Consider the following 27119-nt stretch of genomic DNA (forward strand, 5'->3'; position numbering starts at 1 on the left):
GAGGGCCGGGAAATCCAATTTGAGATGGGGGATGTTTCGGGCGGCTTTTGAGTGGGTAGATACTGTTTTTTGGATTTAATTTCAGGAACAAGCCCACCCGAAATGGACGCGGGAACATCGTTTGTAGATACCGCTTCTGGATACAGTTACGTAGAAAAATAGCTTTCCGTAAAGTTTCTTTTCTGGCGACCGTGTCTCTGGTAAGCGCGCTCCCGTTTAAGGACACGACCACTGTGATTCTATAGTGGTTCGCTTGTGGGTACATTAGGGTCGTCAGGGTTAACAAAGTTAACGCGTGAGGGTTCACGACAGTATTGATTGCGCCAAAATAATGATCCCGGAACTTTTGCTGTACGAACTTCCAGCAATCAGATATGATTGTTTGGTTTCTGGAAGTAACGTTATTTCAATGCAAACACCGGGATCAGAGTTTTCGGCAGAGTTGAACCTTGAAAAAGGTCTCCGCGTGTCTGCGCCGGTCAATGCCACCGAACCAAAACCCAAGATCCAGTATACCTTTCGGCCACCCCGGTTCTTACTTCTGTTTCCAAAGTTAGATTCGATCGATATCAACAATATGACCAGGACCACCGATTTTCTTATTATCAGCACACCAGGATTTGGCAACATACATCTCCTACAAATAAAAAATTATACCAATCGACCATGGCTTGTTCGGCGCTAAGGGCATAACCAAATCTGTGGACAACACACTGTGGGGATCTTCTTTCGGTGAAGCAAAATAAAATTAATTAAAATAAATAATTGTCCTCAAGAGACAAAACGCGACGTTTTTCCAAAAAACAAAAACGATCCGTGGCCGAACTGATACCTTCTTACCCACATTACTGTTTGTACATCGTCCACCATGTATATCGATTGGCCCGTGGCCTCGCTAGTCCCCATGTTTCATGAATTCGTCGGTTTCGCTTGTGGTTGCATTGATGGTCATTAACCCCGAAATAGTCCCCAAGTAACCCTTCCATATATAGCCACCCGTTCATAAATTCGTCCGTGTTTCTTAAAAACTCGAGCAAGGATACCAATATTACAAATGACGTATATTGATCAAACTGGTCAAGCAAGCAACCCCTTTTTCGGGAAAACAATACGGAATGAGTTCGTCCATGGCCTGGGCCGGTTGTAGAACGGAAGGAAAGGGCAAATTTTTGTGACCTTGCAGTATGGATTGTCTGATTCTTATTATTCATGGGACACGTTTTTATTGGTTGGGAGGAAAGTTTAATTCCCATTGTCCCTTGGAGAATGACCTGGGGTCCCAACCTGATACAGGATTGGTTTGGTTTAAAAATTTCCCGCGTTGGGGGTAGGGCCGACCGTTACAGCGCCTTGTCCGCGGCCAACTCATGAACTACGGGAGCGTCGGGACTCCCGCCGTTGTCCAGCCTTCACATTCAAGTGGGTTACTTAGAAAAAATATTAGTTTCACGGGAAAATATCGGCGGATTGGTATTTGTTTTTGGCGTAAAAGAGTCGGATAAGTGACTTTTCTGGTATATATTGGAATTCTTGGACAACTTTTTATTTCTATGCATTTTGTTATTTGGAGTAATGGTTTCTGGAATTGGGTCCACGAATCTTGTCCCCGGATCTGCGAACGACCCCCAACCCTTTATCATGGTGGACAAGGTCTTATTCACCTCGATATTTAATTGATGAAACAAGAATATAATTCAAACTCCAAGCATATCCATTCAAATGATTGGAAGTTTCGTTCAAACATGATGTTTAATATATGAAAGCCCCATACGAACTGAAATAAGGGCAGTTTTGAAAATCCAATATGGCGGGCTACCGTGGGAATGTACAGGTTCTGATCAGTTGACGACCATTTTTCCATCGTTCCCAGCACCTTCCCTAGCAATCAATTGGAACAACTGTTAGCGTAATGTTATGTGGTAACGTTTAATTTGGATCTTACTCAAGATTGCAGTTGTAATCAAGCAACAATAAAAAACAACATTCTCTTGCCTATATTACTTGAAAGTATGAAACTTTTTAGGCAACAGGGTAATAGGTACGGCAGCCGTTATCCGATCGTGGTAGATATTTGGTACGGCAGTGCAATTGCGCATGCGTCAGCCCTTCAGACTTTCCTGCCGTAACAAATACCTAATATAGTGCGGTTGAGTGTACGGCAGATTCTGGTCCATTGGTGCCGGTAGTTTGCGCTCTTGGGCTTTGGCTGTAGAATACAGGAGTTAGCTGTATCCGTTTACCAGTTTGCTAATCATACTGTAGGGTAACAAAACAACCACGGCAATGCCAAACAGGTCACCTACAATCAACGCTTGCCCACCCTCCGAAAAAGTTACCATTATAACGAGTCCTGACACCCGGGAGGAAATGGGCATCAGTCACGACTTGTTGTTGGTGAGAAACGGAGCTAAAGACCTCTACTTCTCCTTTCGAAGTGAAGTATTTTCTCCCAAAGTTAGAAATTAAGGCCAAATTTTAAGATTTAAACAAAAGAAGTACTGAAAAATCGGTCTCAAACGTTTAGTGCAAATCTCACCCAAAACGCGTTCAACGTTTTTACTTTACAAACTCGAGGTATTTAGAAGATTGACAGCCATCTTGATGGTTTACGGAAGTCGCTTGTTGGGTCAATAAACTAAACCATTTACCTGTGATTAAATCCGCACAACACTTGTGCCCATTGAACAGCTGGGGCACTTTTATACCAACAAACTGGAAAACAACTTTTCCTCACTAAACCGATCGAATTTTCATTTTAAATAAATTAGTAAACAATCAATCAATTCTTTACCATATTTATGATGATTAATTTGAAACACTAAAATTTTCGTTATTTTGAAAAAGTAACGCCGATTCTGGACTCAAATTTAAGTAATTATTTTTTGGAATTAGAAATGTTCTTTCAAGTCCTGTATTATGAACGTCACGACAATCTTGACTTTCGTACCTATTGTAAATTAATTGTTTACTTTCCACTCAAACTTTTCTTGCCAGGAACAGTTTACCAGTTTATTCATGCAGATTAGCAGCTCTTTCATGTTAATTGCTACAATAGGTAACTGCGCATATAATATCTTCATTATTTACTTTTTGGAGATATTGAAGATGTTTTTACTGCCGGGATTATTTCGGCCCGTAGTGTGACGGCAATCGTTTATTTTCGGTCCGATGCGCCTCCCTCTTGTTTTCCCTGCACCATAAGAAATTATGGAGCCGAATTTGCAATGAACAGAAAGTCGTTTAAAAGAAAAGGAAAGTTAGCATTGAGGGGCATTAGTTTTGCTTTGAGAAAAAATACAAATTTATTCAATAGCTTTTTTTGTTAAAAAAAGACCTTGATTACCAAAAAAACTTGATTGATAAACTAAGCAGCATAACCTACTATGGGTTTTCCCAGAGACAGTGCACAAGCACGCTTTTTGGGGCAATACCTATTTTCTGTAAACGAACAAAACCTCGTATCAGAACGAGATTTTGTATTAGTGCATTACACCCAGGTGACGTATTTAATTAAACGGGTATCGTGAATCACTAATCGTAAAGAATAACGACACTGTCCTTGTACCAAGAGACAAAACTCCATTATGCAGAAATGGATACGAACACGCGTATAAAGCTCCACCTACCCTCTCCCCCCCTCCACCACCACCCCTTTCTTTGTTCCTTCGCCTTCCTTTCTCTCTCTCTCTCTCTCTCTCTCTCTCTCTCTCTCTCTCTCTCTCTCTCTCTCTCTCTCTGTTGCCATTCGGTATGTGTTGACCCTCCAACTGGGTATAAGACTACACACAAAACGTTGAAATTGGTTGAAATTAGGCTATGTATATTGGAAGTTTATATACATAATTATTAAAGCAATTTTATCATTATTGCATTACTATGACAAATAGAATTCATGGAAACTGTTTATAATAATGAAACAGCGTATGTGTGAAGCCTCCACTAATGTGGCAACGATGATTTTTGCCATTCTTAGCATGGCAAACATTAAAGCATGCAAACATTAAAGGTTACATTTATTTCTGGCATACGGTTATTAAAGAAATTCAAAATACTAATATAGACTGAAATCTATTAAAAGTGCTAGCAAAAACTAAAAAGCAAAAAAAAAAAAAATTTATATAATTCACTTCTCCGTAGTCGTTCCTCTATGCACTTATCCATGGTCGTTCCTCTATGGTTTTTGGCAGCCAGATGTACGAAAACGTATGTATGTTTAGTAAGTTACATACAGTAACCATACGTACAGTGGTTTATAACATGTATGTACATAATCAAACTTGGTTGGAAATTCCTGTAAAAAAAAGTTATGTACGTATGTAATACTACTGTATGTAAAAACCTTACTGTTCATATTTTGTTACACTATGTACATGTTACATTTGATACGTATACTTTCCTGAAGGGTTTTTTCCATCCAAAAATGGTGCTTCTACTTGTAGTTATCCCTTGATGACACTTGTAGTAATTTGTTAGTAACAACCTGGAGTTGTGTGAAAAATGTTGGTTCTGGAAGGAAAAAGTAACAAAATTAGTGTACAAAATATACACTACAGAAAGTTTATCACCATTGACTTCATCGGTGCAGCATCCTTAACATGCTTCAGAATACGTTCCTTGTCCTTCACAATGGTTACCACCGTGTTCCTGCTCAAGCCTAAAGAACGGCCTATTTCGGTGTTAGTTTCTCCCTTCTCCGAACACTTCACCACGTCATATTTGACCTCCATCGTGATGACCTTCCTCTTCTTGGATGAACTATCATCGGAGGAAGTACTTTGGCGTTTAGGAGCCATTGTAAATTTGTGAAAATGGCAAGGAATTTCAGCAACGTCTTAGCACACAACCGACTGAACTTCAGGCAGACACGCGATTGAAGTGGCGTCCTTTCGTATTGTTACGCTTAGCGTCCTCGACCGTCCGAGGTCGTTGTTCGGTCAATTTACCATACAGTTTAATAGCGTTAATTAATTTATGCACCTCCGCTCAAAAAACTAGTTCTGCATATGAGTATCGTTAAAAAGCATAACAAAACGTCGTAACCTTGGAATTTGTGTTGTAATCTAACCAGAAACTTAGTTTTTTTAATTATGTACTGGAAACAAGCAATAATTTTTCATTATTTGCGCTTTTGGACTGTTTTAAACTGCGCATCCCAAGCTAGTGTATTCATTCGCCCGCAAACTAGTTCCGCATATGCGGCGTCACTAAAAAAATTTAAAAAAATACGAAAAAAAAAAGTGTCAAAAATCATCATAACCTCAAAAATTTTTGTTGTAATGTAACCAAAAACATATTTTTATTATATACTGTGCTAAACTATAAAGGATTTTTATCATAGCATGCGTTTTTTAAAAGCGTCGTTAACTCGGAGCGTCGGAAGCGTCAGCGTTGTAACCTCGGAACAAGCGTCGTAACCCAGGACGGATTTTCCATTGAATATTTAAGAAAAAGCGTCGTAACCTCGGAACGTCGTAAGCCGGAACCGTCGTAACCCGGGGACCGCCTATCTACTTTAGAAATATCTGTAATTTTTCGTGGTAATTTGGTTGCAAAAAAGGGATAATATACATGAATTAAATTAAAATGTTTAAATAACAAAGTAAATTTAAACTAAATAACGAGTAAAGTAAACAATTTAGGGAATAAAACTTTGCAGTTTCGTCGTCTGCTGTTCGTAACTGTGTTTGTGGTGCAAGCGCTTAGGAACCAGCAACAGTAACGGGTTTAAAGTGCAATGTGGAGTGAACTGAGACCAAAATGTGTATAATAACAATCAAATAAGCACTGTGGAGTTTCAGTTGTGATGGCAGTAAGGATAAAAACCGCCGATTACAAGGTAAGAATGAATTCAGTTCAAACCATAACCCCGGGAATAACCAGTTTCATACTTTCAGTAATATAGGCAACAAAATGTTGTTTTATTGTGCTGATTACAACTGCAATCTTGAGTAAGATCGATAAACGTTACATATATACGCTAACATTGTTCAAATGAGTGCTGGGAAGGCTGGGGAAAGATGGTGGCCGTCACTGATCAGAACCTTCCATGCAAAACGTAGCCGCCATATTGGATTTCAAAACTGCCTTGAAAACATATTTTACGAAGAGCTCACATGCTTGTTTTAGTTCGTATGGGGCTTTCATATATCACATTATGTTGACGAAACTTCAATCTTTTAAATGGTATGCTTAGAGTTGCAATTGTATTCTTGTTTCACCAATTAAATATAGAGTGAATAAGACCCGTCCACCGTGGTGAGGGTTGGCCTTCCGTGGTGTTTTACCCTATTATGTAAACCAGAGTTCGGCTTTTAGGTGGGACAGTCACGCTTTTTGAACATTGTCCCCCTTTTTTCAGTTAGCAAAATGTCCATCCCCCTTTTTTTGTTTGTTTAGCTTTTGTGAATTTTGTCCCGCTTTTTTGTGCTACAAAAACAACACTATCCCGATTTTAATGGAATAATGCTGAAATTTGGTTTAACTTTGCCATTTCACTACCTGGTAAATTCCATCGTCTTCTCCGACAGCTGCAATATACCCAATGAAGTGAATTAAAAGAATATTGTAAAGTGTATACTGGCCCTTCCAACTGTCGATGTCGGGCAGAATAAAGGGCCGAGAAAGTCACCAAAGGTACGATGGTAGTGTATATATTTAGATATCCTCTTTGAATCTCCTCTTCGGAATTCTTTTCAGGGCCGATTCGATCGTTCGTGACCTACGTATATACCATGAATTACCCAATTTTTGAAAGTTCGAGTCTTCATAGATGTCTATGGCTTTCTTCAGCTCGTTAAAGCCTGAAAAGATCTGTTTTTTCAGCGAAAACTAATGTATTATTCCGCGGTTCATGCTGTTCCGTCACCATTTATCTTGCTGTCACTGATATGCCCAAAGACTGTATATATTTCAGTATATAGTCTTTGGATATGCGAGGCTGTAAACAAGGGTTCACACATGCACAATTCACTGCCATACCAATATCTACCGAGATCGGGGTATGGCTGCTGTACCAATATCCAGTTCGAACTTTTTATTCCCGGGGTCATGGTTTGAACTGAATTCATTCTTACCTTGTAATCGGTGGTTTTTATCCTTACTGCCATCACAACTGAAACTCCACAGTGCTTATTTGATTGTTATTATACACATTTTGGTCTCAATTCACTCCACATTGCACTTTAAACAAGTTGCTGTTCCTGGTTCCTAAGCGCATGCGCCACAAACACTGTTACGAACAGCAGACGAGGAAACTGCACAGTTTTATTCCCTAAATTGTTTACTTTACTCATTATTTAGTTCAAATTTACTTTATTTAAAATTTTTTATTTAATTCATGTATATTATCCCTTTTTTGCAACCAAAATACTCCGATAAATTACAGATATTTCTAAAGTAGATACAATCAAATGTTTCTAACGTTTTCGTACATCTGGCTGCCGAAAACCATAGAGGAACGACTACGGATAAGTGGATTATATACATATATTTTTTTTTTTTTTGCTTTTTTGTTTTTGCTAGCACTTTTCATTGGTTTCAGTCTATATTAGTATATTTTGAATTTCTTTAATAACCGTATGCCAGAAATAAATGTAACCTTTATGTTTGCATGCTAAGAATGGCAAAATCATCGTTGCCACATTAGTGGATGCTTCACATAGTATACGCCGATTCATTGATATAAACTGTTTCCATGAATTCTAGTTGTCATAGTAATGCAATAATGATAAAATTGCTTTAATATTTATGTATAGGGTAAAAAACCGTAGGGTACAGAGTGGACCATGTACGATCAGTGTGGACACTCCCAAAAAAAGTACATTATAACGTGTCCTGACATCGGAGTTGGGCATCAGTCGCGACTTGTTGTTGGTGAGAAACGGAGCTAAAGACCCCTACTCTCCTTTCGAAGTAAGTATTTTCTCCAAAGTTAGAAATTAAGGCCAAATTTTAAGATCTAAACAGAGGGTAGTGAAAACGGTGTCAAACTTATTGCAAATCTCACCAAAACGCGTTCAACGTTTTTACTTATAACTCGAAATATTTAGAAGATTGACGCCATCTCGATGGTTACGGAGTTGCTTGTGTCAATAAACTAACCATTTCCTGTGATAAATCCGCATACCGCTTGTACCCACAGACGCTGGGGCACTTTCATCACAACAATCGGAAAACTTTCCCTCACCGAGTAAACAACTGTTTTGTAGAAGACAACGAAGAGTGCACTTCGATAATTTTTTAAATGAATAGTAAAACCTCAATATTTTACATATTTGTGATGATTAATTTGAAAATATTTGTTATTGAAAAAGTAACTCGATTCTGACTCGAATTTAAGTAATAATTTTTTGGAATTAGAATGTTCTTTTAAGTCCTGTATTATGACGTCACGACATCTTGACTTTCGTACCTATTGTAAATATAATTGCTTTACTCGACTTTCTTGCAGAACAGTTTACCAGTTATTCATCCAGATTATCAGCTCTTCATGTAATTGGTATAATCGTAATGCGCATATATATCTTATTATTTACTTTTTGGATATATGAAGATGTTTTACTGCCGGATTATCGCCGTAGTGTGACGCAATCGTTTTCGGTCGATGCGCCTCTGTTTTCGCACCATAAGAAATTATGGAGCCGAATTTGCAATGACCAGAAAGTCGTTAAAAGAGGAAAGTTAGCATTGAGGGGCATATGTTTTGATTGAGAAAAATACAAATTTATTCAATAGCTAGCTTGTAAAAAATACTTGATTACAAAAAACTTGATTGACAACTAAGCAGCATACCTACTATGGGTTTCAGAGACAGTGCAAGCACGTTTTTGGGCAATACCTATTTCTGTAACGAACACTCTTATCCGAACTAGATTTTGCTATAGTGCATTACACCCAGTGCCGTAATTTATAAGGGTATCGGGAATCACTAATCTTAAAGAATAACAACACTTGTCCTTGTACCAAGAGACAAAAACTCCATTATGCAGAAATGGATACGAACACGCGTATAAAGCTCCACCTACCCTCTCCCCCCCCTCCACCGCCACCCCTTTCCTTCTTCGTTCCTTCGCCTTCCTTTCTCTCTCTCTCTGTTGCCATTCGGTATGTGTTGACCCTCCAAACTGGGTATAAGACTACACACAAAACGTTGAAATTTGTGAAATTAGGCTATGTATTGGAAGTATATATACATAAATATTAAAGCAATTTTATCATTATTGCATTACTATGACAACTAGAATTCATGGAAACAGTTTATAATAATGAATCGATGTATGTGTGAAGCCTCCACTAATGTGGCAACGATGATTTTGCCATTCTTAGCATGCAAACTTTAAAGGTTACATTTATTTCTTTCATACTGTTATTAAAGAAATTCAAAATACTAATACAGACTGAAATCAATGAAAAGTGCTAGCAAAAACAAAAAAGCAAAAAAAAAAAATATATACGTATATAATCCACTTATCCGTCGTCGTTCCTCTATGGTTTTCGGCAGCCATATGTACGAAAACGTTAGAAAAATTTGATTGTATCTACTTTAGAAATATCTGTAATTTTTCGGGGTAATTTGGTTGCAAAAAAGGGATAATATACATGAATTAAATTAAAATTTTTAAATAACAGTAATTTTGAACTAAATAACGAGTAAACAATTTAGGTAATAAAACTTTGCAGTTTCCTCGTCTGCTGTTCGTAACAGTGTTTGTGGCGCGTGCGCTTAGGAACCAGGAACAGCAACTTGTTTAAAGTGCAATGTGGAGTGAATTGAGACCAAAATGTGTATAATAACAATCAAATAAGCACTGTGGAGTTTCAGTTGTGATGGCAGTAAGGATAAAAACCACCGATTACAAGGTAAGAAAGAATTCAGTTCAAACCATGACCCCGGGAATAAAAATTTTCATACTTTCAGTAATATAGGCAACAAAATGTTGTTTTATTGTGCTGATTACAACTGCAATCTTGAGTAAGATCAATAAACGTTACATACATACGCTAACATTGTTCAAATGATTGCTGGGAAGGCTGGGAAAGATGATTGTCGTCACTGATCAGAACCTGTACATCCCACAGTAGCCGCCGTATTGGATTTCAAAACTGCCTTGAAAACATATTTTACCGAAGAGCGTCACATGCTTATTTGAGTTCGTATGGGGCTTTCATATATCACATTATGTTGACGAAACTTCAATCTTTTGAATGGTATGCTTGGAGTTGTAATTGTATTCTTGTTTCACCATTTAAATATCGAGTGAATAAGACCTGTCCACCGTGATAAGGGTTGGTAGTCGCTGGTTTTTCCCCCTATATACATCCAATACATAGCCTAATTTCACCAATTTCAACGTTTTGTGTGTAGTCTTATACCCAGTTTGGAGGGTCAACACATACTGAATGGCAACTGAGAGAGAGAGAAAGGAAGGCGAAGGAACGAAGAAGGAAAGGGGTGGCGGTGGAGGGGGGGGAGAGGGTAGGTGGAGCTTTATACGCGTGTTCGTATCCATTTCTGCATAATGGAGTTTTTGTCTCTTGGTACAAGGACAAGTGTTGTTATTCATTACGATTAGTGATTCACGATACCCTTATAAATTACGGCACTGGGTGTAATGCACTATAGCAAAATCTAGTTCGGATAAGAGTGTTCGTTACAGAAATAGGTATTGCCCAAAAACATGCTTGCACTGTCTCTGAAACCCATAGTAGGTATGCTGCTTAGTTGTCAATCAAGTTTTTTGTAATCAAGTATTTTTTACAAGCTAGCTATTGAATAAATTTGCATTTTTCTCAATCAAAACATATGCCCCTCAATGCTAACTTTCCTCTTTTAACGACTTTCTGGTCATTGCAAATTCGGCTCCATAATTTCTTATGGTGCGAAAACAGAGGCCCAGGGGTCGCATCTTACATGAGACATAATATTCGAGTATGTAATAATCATACATTAGTATCGTATGATAAAATACAAAGTGGAAATATCACTTGAAAACGTATTGTGTGTGAACGAAATTTAGTTATTTTTTTGTTAGTAGATGGCGCTGAGGGCATGTTTATTGCGTAAACAAAAATCAACGGATTCCGTTCAATATTTTCAATTTATCTCATCAGAATACTACGAGCTTTACGTATTTATCTTTAATTGGAGGGAGTGAAAACAGTAAAATGTGTTCTTTTCATGCCCATTAGTTTTGATTAAAACTTTTCTCTCATTTTGTTTATGGTCAAGTTTGAAGGTACTATACCGAAGTTTGCGAGTTTCATCCACACACTACTATTATCGTGCATCGGCAACAAATGTATAACACCAGTAAACTTACGCCATCAAACACAACCGTAGATAAAATTGAGAGAAAATCATTTAAATCAAAACTTCAAGTCTCGAAAGAACACATTTTACTGTTGTTTTCACGCCGATAAAAGATATGTATCGTTACGGTAAAGGTTCGTACTATGATGAAATGAAGTGAAAATAGTGAACGGAATCGCATAATATTTTTTCACAGTAAACATGCCCACAACACAATCTGTTAACGAAAAAAAAAAACTATTTCACGTCGCGTATTTCACGATGCGTATTTGATTCATATTTTGACTTAAAAACACGTAGTTAAATGACAAATTACCTTGTCGTATATAAGTAAAGTATCTAGATATTTTACGCTAACCAGAAGAAAGGCAATTCGCTCCAAATTGAGTTTAATGCGGAGAAATAAACTCTTATTCGCCATCAGCGGATTTGAATCCAAAGCACTGACCGCCTTGTTAGTATTTAATGATATAATAATATGAGAATACATACAATATTATTGGATACTGTAATGTATAACTTTTAAAAAAGAAATAACAGAAAAGATGCATATTCATTGTTTTTATTTCGTAATTATACTAGCTGTCAGCAGCCTGACATCGTTCAATTAGGTATGCCGATGTTGGTCCGAATCTGATTCCCGTTTCGTGTCCTTTTTTTTTTTTTTTTTTTTTTTTTTTTTTTTTTTTTTTTTTTTTTTTTTTTCTACTGATATGTCGTAATCAGAATGCAATGAATCTCCAAAATCCGCTTATATTAATAAATTACTAAATTATATCGTATATATAGTATACAGTATACTGAACACGATATCATCATGATGGTGATACGCGAGGCTGACTTGTTAGATGTTATTCAATTTTTCTTTGTACTAAATTATCATAAGCCAATGTGCATTGAACCTAGAGAATTAGCTGTAATTAATAATTACTATGCCATATATGTATAAAGTATGCTGTGTAGTGTAGGCTAGGCTACCTTATATGTAAAGATGGTATGGAATACCCTAGTGTGGGCTAGGCTAGTATAATATTCTTACGGAAAATTAATGTCCTAATCGATTTGTGACTGGTTGGTCATAATCAATTGCAGTAGTAAGTCGACTACTACCTGTAATGTAAAATATATATATGTCCTATTCTCCTTAACATCATTTGTAACATAACTGTTAATTTTTTACTATCGTACGATGGTTGAAATGCAAGCAAAAAGGCTGTTGTTATCAGCTTGGCTGTTCATAGGATATCAGCTGTTTCTGTCTGTATGTGTTTTCCAAACAAGTGTATCATTACTACCGATACTTTTGGCATTACCTTTTACTTTTGTAAACTTAACTAGAAGATGGTATAGATTAAGAGATGGAGGTAAAGGGGGTAGCCTAACTAAAAAATTTAATAGATAAAGAGGTTAGCCCATTATTTGGTCTCAAATTTAACTTGCATGATACGTGAGATACGTGATAAAATAATTTTTTAAGGGTGAAAATTTGGGGGTTGCGTGATATGCGAGATCGCGTGTTATGCGAGTATGTATATATGGTATACATACATAAATACATAGATACCAACTGGGTCGTTACATATATACAACAGTCTATATTATTAGATAGATAGAAAAAGATACAAAATAAAGTTAAACTGAAGCAACTTTCAGAGAGAGAGAGAGAGAGAGGAGGGAAGGAAGACGGAAGGGGGTGGCGGTGGAGGTGGAGGGAGAGGGTAGGCGGAGCTCTTTACCGTTGTGTTCGTATCCATTTCTGGATAATAGTTTTTGCCTCTTTGTACAGGGTCAAGTGTCTATTCTTTCTAGTTAGTGATTCATGATACTCTTATAAATTACGGCACTTGGTTTAATACACTATAGCAAAGTCTCGTACTGATACGAGTGTTCATTACGGAGTTATTGCCAAAAAACTTACTTGCACTGTCTCTGAAACCCATAGTAGCTCCATATCTTCTACCTTTATTGAAGGTAAACATTCATAATGTGAGCACCAGTTGTAACTTTGTTGTTTTAAGTCAATTTGTCGCTTCAGAATAGGATTGATGTAGTGCAGTAGAAGTGCAATTTGGTTTTTACCCACTCACTACCCTTAGTATACAGAATTGTGTTTGAAAACAGTAAAGCCCTTAGTCCACTACTAGTACTATTGGGTAGTCTTTTCTTGAACTGAAGAAAGCAAATCTTTGGGCTATTTTGTTAAATCCCCGTTTTTTTTTTTTTTTTTTTTTTTTTTTGGGGGGGGGGAGCGTGACGGTACAAATTTTGTAAAGGAGCGTACTTTTATATTGTAAAGGTATTTATTTTAAGTGATTTCATTTTTTAGGGCCTTTGGCCCCAGGCTTAGGGGTCCCCTTATACCGCTTCTGTTTCATTCTGGTGGAATCAAAGCAGTTTTCTACAGAAGGCTGCTCTTTGCTGCACATGTATGATAGCTTTGCTCCCTGAATGGAATCCAACTGCTAGTGGTAGTAAAATCCAGGAAGGATTCCAGATCAGGTGAGAATGGTTTGGGTTTCATGCAAGAAACCTTTAGCTCAAATGGCTGAGCAAAATTATTATTTGGTAGTGTTTAACACTCGCCCCGTTTTATACCGACACCTGTTATATAGAGGCTTCTGACATGTCCAATTTAGCAGTTCTCTGGTTTTATAGCAATATTTTACTAGAAATAGTTCTAAAGGAGACATATTTCACTGGGTGACATGGCTTCCTCACCCAGAAATAGATTTTTCTGATGTCAAAAGCCCTTTATTATTATTATTATGATTATTATTATTATTATTATTATTATTATTATTTTTTTTTTTTTTTTTTTTTAAAAAAAGCTGCACTACCCACCATTTATATGGGAATCTGCTAACTTTAACAGTAGCTAAGATTCATCATAAATTATATAAATTTTCATGATAAAATTTATTTGGATACTTACCTACTGTTAAAGTAGACCTCACCCAGCCTCCCTACAACTTGGACTGTCAAGGAGAATTCTGATGAGCTAAAACACTCGAAACGCACCTGGTGGAGAACAGGTAAACTAGGCAGTCATCTGGGTAGCCATTCGATTTTTTGTTTGAATGCAGACTCGCCTAATCACCACTGAGATATAGCTGACTGTAACAGTAGGGAAGTATCCAAGTGATAAATTTTACCATTAAAATTAAGATTGACATTAGGAAGTGAATAAAAGTATGAAAAGTTTGGTTATAATGAAAATTGTATTGTAATTTAGACACTGCAGTGTAGGATTTCATGTTTTTTAGAAATTTTTATTCATACAGTACAACCTGGGCAGGCACATAGTAGGTTTGTAGATAAGAAAAAGGGTGAAATTTAGAAGATATGTAATTTTCTTAGGTTGAATATTAACCTTCACATGAATTATTTTGCTGTTGATTTATTGGCAAAATTTTCTCATTGGAGTCACTTCTTACAGTCTGTTGCTGTCCCAACACCAATCAACCCCAAGCCTTTCCTTAACCAGCTCACTGGTCAGGCTGTCATTGTGAAGTTGAAATGGGGTCATGAATACAAAGGCATTTTGGTTTCTGTTGATGGTTACATGAATCTTCAGGTGAGTTATTGATAGTTTGTTGATTTTGTAAAGTTGCAAACAGTCTGTACTTATAAACAAGTGACAATTGAATGTTTTTGATCAATATGAATTTTTTCCTATACAAATACAAACCATTCTTAACATTGGGATTTGCCATTCAAACTTTTTGACAAGGTAGTAAACTACCAAGAGGCAGGGGGAAGCACTGCTTACCTGTCTATGTTTGCTCCACTTTGCTTTAGGCCACTGTTGAGTCCAGACGCCTTTCACAAGTGTCTGCCTGCCCAGCTTTTGCTACTAAGCTTAAGTATTCCTTTTCCATTTTTGGTTGAGGGCTGTGTTCGTTTTGTGTTATGAATACGTACTGCTTTCATCAGGCACAAAATACTTTATTTCCTGGTGAATAAGATGCACGCTTATTTTAAGAGATATTTTGTGGTAAAAAACAAATTGCATATGTTCATGTACATTTACTGAAAGTACTTTAAAAGTGATTTTGTAGGAAAAATGCATAATTTTACAGTGCCCTCCGTTTTTACACATTTCATTTTTTCGTGGATTTTTGTGGGACATTATTCACTTGTCAGTGGGGCAATTTCACAAGTTTGTGAATGTTTTCATTGGATAATATTCACTATATTATTTAATTTTCATTTCATTTTCATGAATAAATATATTTTTTATTATAAGAAAATATACTAATTTTCTAATATTATTATTAAACCGCAAAATATCAGTAGTAAAATGCTAAATTAAAATTACTCAAAATCACAGAACAGATTACCAATGTACATCACACTGAGAAAAAGAAATTTGTGATATATTCTGATTTTAGAAGTTTTGGAAAGTATAAATAGTCACAATTTGACTTAGTTACTAATATATAATTTTGTTCATGAAACTTACCTGTCAGATATATATACTATAGCTGTATTTTCTGAAGTCCGACAGAAATTCAAAAACTTCCGGCACACACAGTGGTCGGCCAGGTGGTTAGTACCCATTCCCGCCGCTGGGAGGCGGGTATCAGGAACCATTCCCATTTTCTATTCATAATTTTTCTGTCGCCGGTGCTGGAAACACCTGTTTTCAGTACCTCCGTCTTAGGATTTTGGAAACTTCATGGCCGCTAAATATCCTAATTGTCTTTTGATTTATTGACTTGGATTTGTGGCTAGGCATACGCTATCTTAAATTGTTTTGAATATGATTCATTTTTGTATATCTGAATCTAGTTAGGCTAGTTTCAGAGGGTGTTGTCTGCTAAGATAGGGTGTGGCTACCGAAAGCTTCGGTAGTTCCGCACTCGATATGCACGAGGGCTATGTGTCTTGCTTCTTTGTTGAGATTTGTCATGTAAGGAGTATGAGACTTTGTCTAATTCCGTAAGGAAGAGCCGTATGATTCGTATGTACGCAATTAATCAGTAAACAAAGTCAGGGTAGGCTAACTACCTGTAGACTTTATTTTTCCCTAACCCTGTAGTATGGCCTACGGGCTATAAATATGTCTCGTGAGGTAATGCCCTTTACGTTTTAGATTCCATCTGTATCTTGGAATCTAAGGTGCTCGCTCTCCTATCATTGTGGTGAAGAGTGCTACTTCTGTAGTTGTTATCCTAACCCTGTTAATGTTGCCTTCGGGCCCTAAACAGTTTCTGTAGAGGGTATTGACCTTTCTCTGATACTCTATCGATTCGTAACTTAGAATCGAAAGTGCTGGCTTTGGAGAAAGCAAAAGTGAAGTGGCTAAGTGCAGTGACAGTGCCCCTTGTGTAGTGGAGGGTGCGTCAGATCGGCCTTATTTTCGCCTCTAGGCCGGGACCTCTGCTTGACTCCCAGGAACGGGAGAGAGCATGTCGAAAGCCGAAGGAGGGTTACGAGGAAACTCCCACTGATCTGACGTGCCTTCGGCAGACCTGAAGTTACTCCCAGGCTGCCAAAGTGCGTGCACGAATCCTGAAAGGATTGCTTCTCGTCCTCCGAAGCGTCCTCCCTGCGCGCTAGGGTTTGGAGCTTTTTCGGAAGGACTCGCGCCCTCTAAATAGAAGCTTTATAGAAGAGGACGTTTCACGTCCTCTCTCTCTCCTCTCGTCATGCGTTGCAGTGAGAAGTAAGAAGGCGAACGTCGCCTGAACTCGTGTACGTCTTTCCACGAGAAAAGGGAAAGCAAGTCATATTAGCAGGACGCTTTTGAGCGCGGACGTCCTAGCTTTGTTGTTGTGAGAATAAGAAGGCGTTTCCTCGCCCCGCGTATTCTCACACGATCAACCCTTCACCTGAGACTGCTTCGTGCAGTCGGTTTTTCTCTCCGAGATGTCTAATGCTCTTCCCTGAAGGCAGTTTCACTTGCATTGACGCCTGTCAGGAGCGTGACGCTTTTCTGCACGCTTTTTTTTTTTTTTTTTTTTTTTTTTGACGCTCGGCTTGGACGGGACGTTTCGGATGGAAGCCAGCAGCGCGCGGGTGCACGCCAAAGCGCGCACCATAGACGCCGAGGCCGAGCACACGCCAGTGGATACCGACGCGAGCGGCACGCGCCAGTGGACGCCGAGAGTGCTCGCTGCTCGCCAGTGGACGCCGAGCGTGCTCGCTGCTAGCCAGTGGACGCCGAGCGCGCACGCCAGGTGTGTCGCCTGGCTGAACGTTTCTGTTGAAGTCTTCAAGCTGATTTGGGCCTAAAGATTTTTACCTAACTTCGGTGATCCCTTCTACAATCCACCTGCGAAGAATGTGAAGTAAGCAGTGCTTCGGAGGAAGCTTTTTTAAAGTGAAAAGGCAACTTCGTTTTCGAAACCCAGCAAGACCACGGGTTTCGTGAAGATTAGAGGTCTCTGTCAGTAATATTGCTTTTCGTAAAGTCCAGGATTGGATGGAGTTATGGAAAGCTCAAGGAAAGATCTCTTTTGCTCTACCGCAGTCAAGACTTTGCGGTAAGGCAGCTATGGGTTATGTAAAAGCTCGACGTCCTGCACGTCAGGACTCGGCAAACGTTCAGTAGGATTCTTGCAAAGGCATCATCAAAAGGACGCTATTCAGGAAAGCGCAAGACAGGACTTCCTTTGCCATACTGCCAATAAATTTTGATACGGGAGAGGAAAGCTGGTTGGAGAGTTTCTCCTCTTCCCAGGATAATTTTGCAAGCTTTTTAGCCCATCTGAAAGGGCTTTTCAGATGATAGATTTTGTTAGTTCCTAGTCGGACTACGCTGCCGAATGAACATCGTCGTTCTACCTGTCGTAAGCCGTCTCTTAACCAGGATTCTTGCCCCTTCCTCGTTTGAGACGGGCGGGAATAGAAAATAAAATGCTCGACTTCCTGGATTACGTTTTGTCAATTCAGTGAATTTCCCCCATTGACAATATACTATCGTTTTGTCAAGTAAGTGGGTATCCCCTCATTGACAAAAATATCTCTTTGTCCCGTAAATGGGTTAGTTCTCATTGACAAACTTCTCATTAACTTTATATTGCGTAAGCGGATAAGCTCTTATTGACAAGATTCGGAAGAGCTCCCATTCATCATTCGCAGACTCGTACAAGAAATAGACTTGTAGACTACGTCAATGAACGCTTATGTCCAATAACATAAGAAGCTTGAGCTGTCTGCTTCAATTCTCTTGAGTTTTGTTTATGAAACTTGCCTGTCAGATATGTAGTAGCTGTATTTCCGAATTCAGCTATAGTATATATGTCTGCCAGGTAAGTATGAAAAAACTTTATTGCAATATACAATCATATTTTGCCTTGCGTTATTTTACTACTGGTTTGGTTCAAGTCTATACGCTTGCTGTAGTTACCTCTTCGGATGGCAACCGAGAGGTCTATTGTCTATATTTTAAGGACATTTAATCGTTACTCCCTGCAGCCTTCCAGGAGTTTCCGATTTATCTTTTACCGTTGTATGGTAGTGTTATGACGACACGAACGCATCTATATATTTAGCGTTTTCTGTTTCGCTTAAACTTAAATATACCAGCTTGAGGAGTCTCTTTATGCTAAAATTACGGACCTATTTCTTCGTAGAATAGGTAGCTGGCAACCCAGGTATAAAGTTAAGAGACGACGATCGTAAGCTGCTGCTGTCACTGTCCTCTCCGCCAGTCCAAACGAGGCAGTACCAGCTCGTTCGCTGTCATGCGCGTAGGTTACGTCTCTCTCTCCTGCGGGATTGACTGACTAACCGTATCTCTGTGCTTTGGCAGTTACGTCTCTCTCTCCTGCGGGATTGACTGACTAACTGTATCTCTGCCCTACAATCACGGACTTTAGCCTAAGATTGAGGGGATTTCTTACATGAATGAATAAACATTGCATTCGTTTTGCCTACTATGTTTCTCAGAGATATCTCTTACTCCTTTCGGTGCTCGTTACGCACGGTATAGGACTACGAGTCTACCGCAACATTTCACTATTATATGCTCTCCTGCTTAGGCAAAGCGCAGCCTTTTTAGGGAAGTAAACATACTGTGTGAGGGAATGGATGAGCTTGCTGGGGACCATTTCCTTCCTAAAGAAAGTTTGTTTCCCTGAATAGACTGCAATTCAGACCTCTACAGTTTTTCCTACCGGGAAACTGAAATTTTATTAAAGATCTAGGAATGATTCTGAACATCTCTCGGTGCGTTAAGTAACACTTGAGGTGATAGAAAGAAGGTGCCGGACATCTGGAGAGGAGGTGATAGAAAGAAGGTGCCGGACATCTGGAGAGGGTTTCAGATGTCCTGGATCATAATCTGAAAGAAGTGGAAGCAATTCTGTCGTCCCTCCAGTCCTGGAAACGAGTTTTTGGAACCAGTGGTCCATATCAACTCTGATCTTCCACAGCTCTCTCATATCTTAGGAAGTATCTTCTCTCGGTCCCTGTTCTGTTTACGAGAAAGAGAGCCTATTATAACAACAGCGTAGAATGTAACGATCCTCTAGAGGTCGTTACAGGATTGCAAAAGTCCGTACGAATCGTCTCGATCGACGGAAGGCAGCAACTACTGACTTCCGAGTGGAATCTTTCTTAGAAGTATGTTGAGAGTTATGGAGACTTTAGGGACGTCCTTTCATACATCTCTTCGCTATGATATTGAACAGGGATGGATGTTTAGTCTCTTTTCCCCTTTTTCAAACGCTTAGGAAATGTAATAAGATGATTTATACCATCACAGGGAGCGACAATGACGCTAATCGCCCCATGTTGGCCTTCAAGATCCTAGATCACAGAGGTCACGTCCTTCCAAGGACCTTTCCAAGAGAGTCGGTCTACTTTAACACGAAAGGTACCTATAACCTCTCCGCTCTAAGTCTGACTACGTTCAGACTATCGAGATGTTGACAGCATAAGATTGCGTCTTCCCTTTCCGTTTGAAGAATGGGATAAGCTGGCAGTCACAACTATTAAAGAATACGCAAATATGTTGTTGACGGCCTTTGGGCTCAGAGATTTGCTTCTGTCAAACAACAAAGCCCTTCACGATCTTTGAGTTCTGTGGAATCTCGAAACTCGCTCACCATCTACTTTTTGTCTCACCGTGTTTTCTCGGAGTCAGACACTCGTGCGAGATCAGGAGACAACATAGTAGCCCTGAGTTTCTTGTTGACGAAGTCGGTTGCGTTGACACACCCCCGATGATCGTTTAACATGAGACCAGGTTGGACTGTCAGGCATTCGTCCTTCGGGACTGAATCGCCTTTTTGCTCCTCGCTCCTTTCTCCTGGCACCAGAAGCTCGAGTCAGGAGTGGCTCAGGAGTTGATTCGCTAACGACGTTGGGTTGCGTTCATACCCCCAAGGTTTGCTTTAGCTTGAATCGCCCAGGCAGTCCAGACACTCATCCTTCAGCGAAGAATAGTGCCTTATGGTCTTCAGGGTACAGCCTTGCTGTCCTTGATTCGTCTGACTGGTCAATGGTCGGTCACCTGACTTAGTACAGACTGACTGACTGTGCATGTCCAGATCGAAGCTTTCAATATGGAACTTAGACATAGTCTGAAGTTCTTGATGTCAAAGCATTCGAACATCTCCTACCTGTTAACTTCTTGCACGTGATCAGGAAGGCCTTTTTCTAACCACCTAGATACGACAAAAAGAGGGTTAGTGAGGTTTCAGCCATCGTCAGAAGTTTTGGCATTAGAGAACACAAGGCGGTGCGTTCTCTAAGCTTCCGTTGTGGCCTAAGAATGGAAACCCGTCTTGTCTTGGCCAGGAGCTTGGAATCAAGATGGCACAAGTTATTGGCAGGGAGCCAGAGAGAGTCCTGTGCCCCTGTCAGGTCTCTCAAGTTTTATCTACATAAAACTCAAGAAAGTCGAAGTCGTACGGACAATCTGCAGTGTTCCGAAAAGACCAGACTTGCCCATATCGAAGAACACCCTGGCTTTATTGTTAAGGAGTTCTTTCAAAAAAGCTCCTTCATTTGTGTTGCCACAAAGATTTGAAAATCTTTTGATTTGAATGCTCCGAGGTGAGGGCGCGGCCTCGGAAGCATTTCAACAGAGCATGGCACTCAGCAACATCTGAGTACCATGTTTTAGCGAAGCAACTCTGTGTTCAATTCACACTCCCTGCGAGATGTGAAGATGGCATATGAGATCTGCTGCTCGCTAGGGCCATACGTGTCTGCAGACACAATCTTGGGGGCAAGTAGTACCACTCATCCTATCCTGTAGAAAATGGTTAGGAAGAGCTCTTAATTTAGTAGTTGAGTCGCCGACAACGGTGACTTCTTAACTCTTAAGCCTTAGTTAACACACCTTAACTTTGGCTAGGTTGGTCAGGTGGTGATATATATTTTTATATATATATTTTTTTTTTACTTCTTAGCCCTCATGGTATGGTCAATATGGTCTAGTCACGTCGTGGTCTCGCCCCTGTTGACAGATCATCTGGAGTGCACCAGCTATATAGGTCTCTACCTCGCTGGCAACTCTAGTAGCACAAGCAGACTTACGTGGCAATAACCACGAAGCCAGCAATGCTAACAGGTGGAACCAAGATGTAAATCCCTCCAACGGTGGGATTCAGCTATATATATATCTGACAGGTAAGTTTCATGAACAAAATGATATTGTTATGATACAATAAAGTTTGTTCATACTTACCTGGCAGATATATATAATTAAGTACCCACCCACCTCCCCTCAGGGGACAGTGGAAATAAAAATTATGAATAGAAAATGGGAATGGTTCCTGATACCCGCCTCCCAGCGGCGGGAATGGGTACTAACCACCTGGCCGACCACTGTGTGTGCCGAAGTTTGAATTCTGTCGGACTTCAGAAAATACAGTATATATATATCTGCCAGGTAAGTATGAACAAACTTTATTGTATCATAACAATATCATTTTACCTACCACCCTTAGTTACTAATATCTAATTTTACCTATCACCTAATGCATACAAGTTTATGCAGTTATACTTTTTGCATTTTAATATAAAGATAAACAAATTTTTTTTTTACTTTTATTTTTTTAAAAATTCTTGTATATATTTTTTTTAATGAAATATGCTTTTTTAAATATGTAACTGACCTGGCAGTTATATACATAGCTATATTCTCTGACGTCATGACGTCACGACAGACTTTTCGAAACTCGCGGCAATCGCCGACCGTCGGTCAGGTGATCGTTACCTGTACGCCCTCTAGATAGTCACCTGGAAACCTCAGATTTTCTCTGTCGCTCGAGCCGACAACATTGTCGTTGTTGGTTCCTTGATAGGTCTTTCGTACTCGCTAGAGTATTTCATCGTTTGGTGAAGTATTTTGTTGGCTTTCGCTGTTGTTGACTTAGTTTGATTTTGGATTTGTTTTTGGATTTCTCTATTAACAATGTTGGACTCGGGAGTTGTTTATCGAGTCTGCAGTAAGGGGGGGTGTAGGGTTAAAATTCCCAAAGCTTCTCTTGATCCCCACACACTTTGTGTGAATTGTAGGGGCAGAATTTGCACTTTTGAGATTAGATGTGATGGTGCTTGATTTTGGATGATAAGGAGTGGAAGGAGTTGGACAGGTATGTCCGTAAACTCGAGAGAGATAGGATTAGAAGAACTAAGAGTTCCCTTTCCCGTTCATCAACTAGTCAGGAAGTGGTAGATAATCCCATAGTTCCTTCCCCTGCTCCTTCGCTCCTTCTGAATGTCATTTAGTAGAGGTATCAGCTCCCGAACCTGTCTCTTGAGTTGGGGGCTAAGGACTAAACCTTTGCAGGTATTCAAGCAGTTCTTGAAAAAATGGGACAACAGATTGCCTCTCTTACTGAGCAGGGCAGTCGTACCTGGACTGTTGTAAGTGCCCTGAGTGCAGGTACTAAAGTCAGTGTAAGTGATAAGTTAAGTGTTAGTGCCAGTGTAGTGGAGGGTGCGTCCGATCAGTCCTGTCGCGCTCCTAGACCCAGACCTCTTACAAGCTCCCGGACCCATGGGAGACGTAAAGTCGAAAGTCTAAGGGAGGCGAGAGGCTCTAGTATCCGGTCGGGTGTGCCCTCGAGCAAACCTGTGTACGCTTCCCAGGTTGCTTCAGACAGCCGTAGAAAAGGCTTGTCGAGTGTTTTTGGCTCGTCATCCGATGACGTCTCCCCGCGTCGAGGATGGCGAGACACTACGTCTTCTCGTCCTCTCAAGAGGAAGTTACCTCATGATAGTGAGGTCTCGTCAGATGAGCAACTGCTGGGCTGCAGTCACTGGAGTTCTCCGGAGAGGTTTTCGTCATCGGAAGCCTCTCCAGCTAAACAGAGCAAGACAGCTCTTTCGATGCACGCTCCTCTTCCGCCTTCGACTTGGGAGGAATTACCAAGGAAGCTTCCTACCGAGCGTCCTCAGGAAGCCTTAGATAGATCAGCTCCTCCGGCTGCAGTTCGTGCGGGCGAATCTGATGAGTTACCTTCGCCCTCGAGGGGTAATGAAACCAAGGATATGCTGCAAGGCATGCAACAGCAGCTGTCAGCCCTAATGGAAAAGCTGCAAGAACCGAAACGTCAGTTTGACGCCCCGGAATTTATGAAGACTTCGCGAAGCGTCGGCACCAAGAAGAGTAAGACAAGCATGACGCTTCCGAGCGTGACGCCAGCGTGCGCAAGAGTAAAGAACGTGACGCCAGCGCGCGAGAGAGATGTATGTGACGCCGACGCGCGTAAGCATGACGCCCCGGTGGATCATTGTGCCAAGGAGCGCATCGAGACCAATGACACACCTGCTTTGGCTTTGACTACATCATCCGATGTGGAACGGGACAGAGAGAGACCTTCGGAGATGTTGGAAGTAGTTTCTGAAGAGGAGACGAAAGAGCAAGTTCCTCCTTCCGACTATAAGACCCTTATGCTTCTGTTTCAAGAGCTTTTTGAAACAGGCTTCAAGCCCGCAGACACGTTTCTCCCGTCTCAGTTTACTTTGTGGAAGGACAAAGAATAAGACTGCTTTTACGAAGATTGTCCTTTCCATTTCAGCCAAGAAAGCTCTCGCGAGGATGAACGACTGGATGAGAGACAAAAAGGAGCGAGGCAAGACTGCTTTCGTTTTTCCTCCTGCAAGATTGGCCTCAAAATCTTGTGTTTGGTACGAGACTCGGGAAGTCCTTGGCCTGGGAGTACCTGCCTCCTCTCAGGCAGACTTCTCCAGTATCGTTGATGCCAATCGTTCGCACGCCTTAACAGCAGCGAAGGTTATGTGGTCGATGCAAGAGTTCGATCATTTACTGAAGGGCGTGTTTAGAGTTTTTGAGGTCCTGAACGTTCTCGACTGGTCTCTGAGTGCTCTCGCCAAGAAAGTGGATGAAAAGGACTCACCAGACATATCAAATCTTTTGAGTGTGATGTCTTGTATGGACAAGGCGTTACGGGATGGAACGAATGAAGTGGCAGCGATTTTCACGGCAGGGATCGTGAAGAAAAGGTCCCTCCTCTGCTCCTTTACAGCTAAAGGGGTCACACAGAGCAGAGCTTTTGTTTGCCCCCTTTGCTAAATTTCTTTTTCCGCAAGAGATTATAAGAGATATTGCCACTTCACTGACACAGAAGACCACACAGGACCTAATTTCGAAGGCAGCCAGTGGGGTTTTGCCTTCCTTGTTTGCGGCCAAGAGAGCGAGAGAGGAGAAGCAGCCGCAACAGTTTTTTTCGAGGAAAACAGCCCCGAGGTAAGTCTGGAACTACTAGAAAGCCCTCCAGAAAAGGCGGCAAGCTCCCTTCCAAAAGGAGGCCATGAACAGACAGTCCTCCAGACACAAATAGAAGCCAGGCTTTCTTTGTTTTGGGAAGCCTGGAGAGACAGAGGGGCAGACAACTGGACCCTTCAAATACTCGGAGGGCTACAAGATCCCATTTTACACCAAACCTCCCATAGTTTTAGATCCCCTCGACTTAACAGCAAATTACAAGGACAGCAACAAGAGATTCGCGTTGAAAGAACAAGTAGAGCTTATGCTCTTACAAAAGGCGATAGAACCTGTTTCACCCCAAGAGAATCCGGGGTTATACAATCGACTGTTCTGGGTACCCAAGAACTCGGGAGGATGGAGACCCGTTCTGGATGTCAGTGCCCTAAACGCCTTCGTCGTGAAGACAAAATTCACGATGGAGACAACGCAATCATTGCTATCGGCTTTAAGACCGGGAGATTGGATGGTCTCATTAGACCTACAGGACGCTTATTTTCATGTCCCCATCCACCCGAGCTCTCGGAAGTACCTCAGGTTCTCATTCGAAGGAAGAGTATTCCAGTTCAGGGCTCTTTGCTTCGGGCTCAGCACGGCGCCATAAATATTCACAGCGATTATGGCGAATGTAGCCAAATGGCTGCACGAAGGGGCGATCTGCATTTCACTTTATCTAGACGATTGGCTTCTCAGAGCCAGCTCCAAGAAACAGTGTCTGGAGGACATGGAAATAACCTTGAACCTAATACAGGAACTAGGGTTAGTGGTGAACATGGAAAAGTCTCACTTGGAGCCTTCTCGGTCGATCATTTATTTGGGAGTTCTGATGAACTCGCAGGATTTTCGGGCTTCTCCCTCCCAGGAGAGACAAGACCGATGCCTGAATCGGGTGCAGGAATTCCTGGGGAGACGACAATGTTCGGCGAGGGAATGGATGAGTCTTTTGGGGACCATTTCCTTGATCGAACAGTTCGTCTCCCTGGGAAGACTGCACCTCAGAACTCTGCAATTTTACCTCAACAAGAATTGGTAAAGGAAGGAACAAAGGCTTTCAGACACCTTCCAATTTCAGCAGAGGTCAAGAAGATTTTAAAGAAAGGTGGGGCTGGATCCAGTGAAGCTGGGAGAGGGAGTCTCACTTCAACAAGTGAACCCACAGCTAATACTGTTCTCAGATGCATCCGACCTAGGCTGGGGAGCAACACTGGGGAACAGAGAGATTTCGGGGCGATGGAGCGAAACCGAAAAGACGTGGCATATCAACAAGAAAGAACTGATGGCCGCTTTTCAAGCTCTTCAGGCATTCGAGGAGTGTGTCAGGCAAAGTAGTGGAAATAAGCATGGACAACGTGACTGCTCTAGCGTATGTCAAGAAACAAGGAGGCACCCACTCCTTTTCTCTGAACGAGACAGCCAAGAATCTGTTGCTATGGGCAAAGGACAGAAATATCGTCCTCCGAACGAGATTTGTACAGGGAGAATTGAATGTCAGAGAGGACCTCTTGAGCCGGAAAAACCAGGTCCTGCCAACAGAATGGACTCTCAAGTTGGAGGTATGCAAAATGCTATGGAAGTTATGGGGGCAGCCTTCCATAGCTTGTTTGCGACCAACAAGACAAGAAGGATGCAGACGTTCTGCTCCCCGGTTCCAGACCCACAAGCAGTAGCAGTAGATGCGTTCCTCATCAACTGGGAAGGGCTGGATCTGTACGCCTTCCCTCCTTTCAAAGTGCTACACAAAGTATTAAAGAAGTTCGCGCAGTCGGAAGGAGCCAGAATGACCCTGATAGCCCCGTACTGGCCGACGCGAGACTGGTTCGCAGAGATGTTGCAGTGGTTACTGGAAGTTCCAAGAACCCTTCCGTTGATTCCAGATCTGCTCAGACAACCCCATTCAAACAGTATCACAAGAATACCCGCGCTCTACATCTAACTGCCTTTCGACTGTTGAAAAACTCCTTAGAGCTAGAGGCTTTTCGCGAGAGGCAGCTAAAGCTATCGCCAGATCGAGGAGGGCTTCGACCATCAACGCCTACCAGTCGAAGTGGGAATTTCAGAAACCTGGTGTAAGGAGAAGAAGGGTGTCCTCGTCCAACACGTCTGTGAGCCAGATCGAGA

At 40.8% G+C, this 27119-nt stretch overlaps 1 protein-coding gene across 1 annotated transcript in view; it reads left to right on the forward strand.

The window, feature by feature from the left end:
• LOC135195699 (small nuclear ribonucleoprotein F-like) overlaps nucleotides 1-27119 on the forward strand; it is a 155761-nt gene that overhangs the window by 9695 nt on the left and 118947 nt on the right. The window contains exon 2 of the mRNA XM_064222098.1: nucleotides 14745-14882. Coding sequence (XP_064078168.1) covers nucleotides 14745-14882 — 138 coding nt within the window. The remainder of the gene's footprint in view (nucleotides 1-14744; nucleotides 14883-27119) is intronic.

This window comes from Macrobrachium nipponense, chromosome 16 (assembly GCF_015104395.2).
Source record: "Macrobrachium nipponense isolate FS-2020 chromosome 16, ASM1510439v2, whole genome shotgun sequence".
Taxonomy (NCBI): Eukaryota; Metazoa; Arthropoda; class Malacostraca; order Decapoda; family Palaemonidae; genus Macrobrachium; species Macrobrachium nipponense.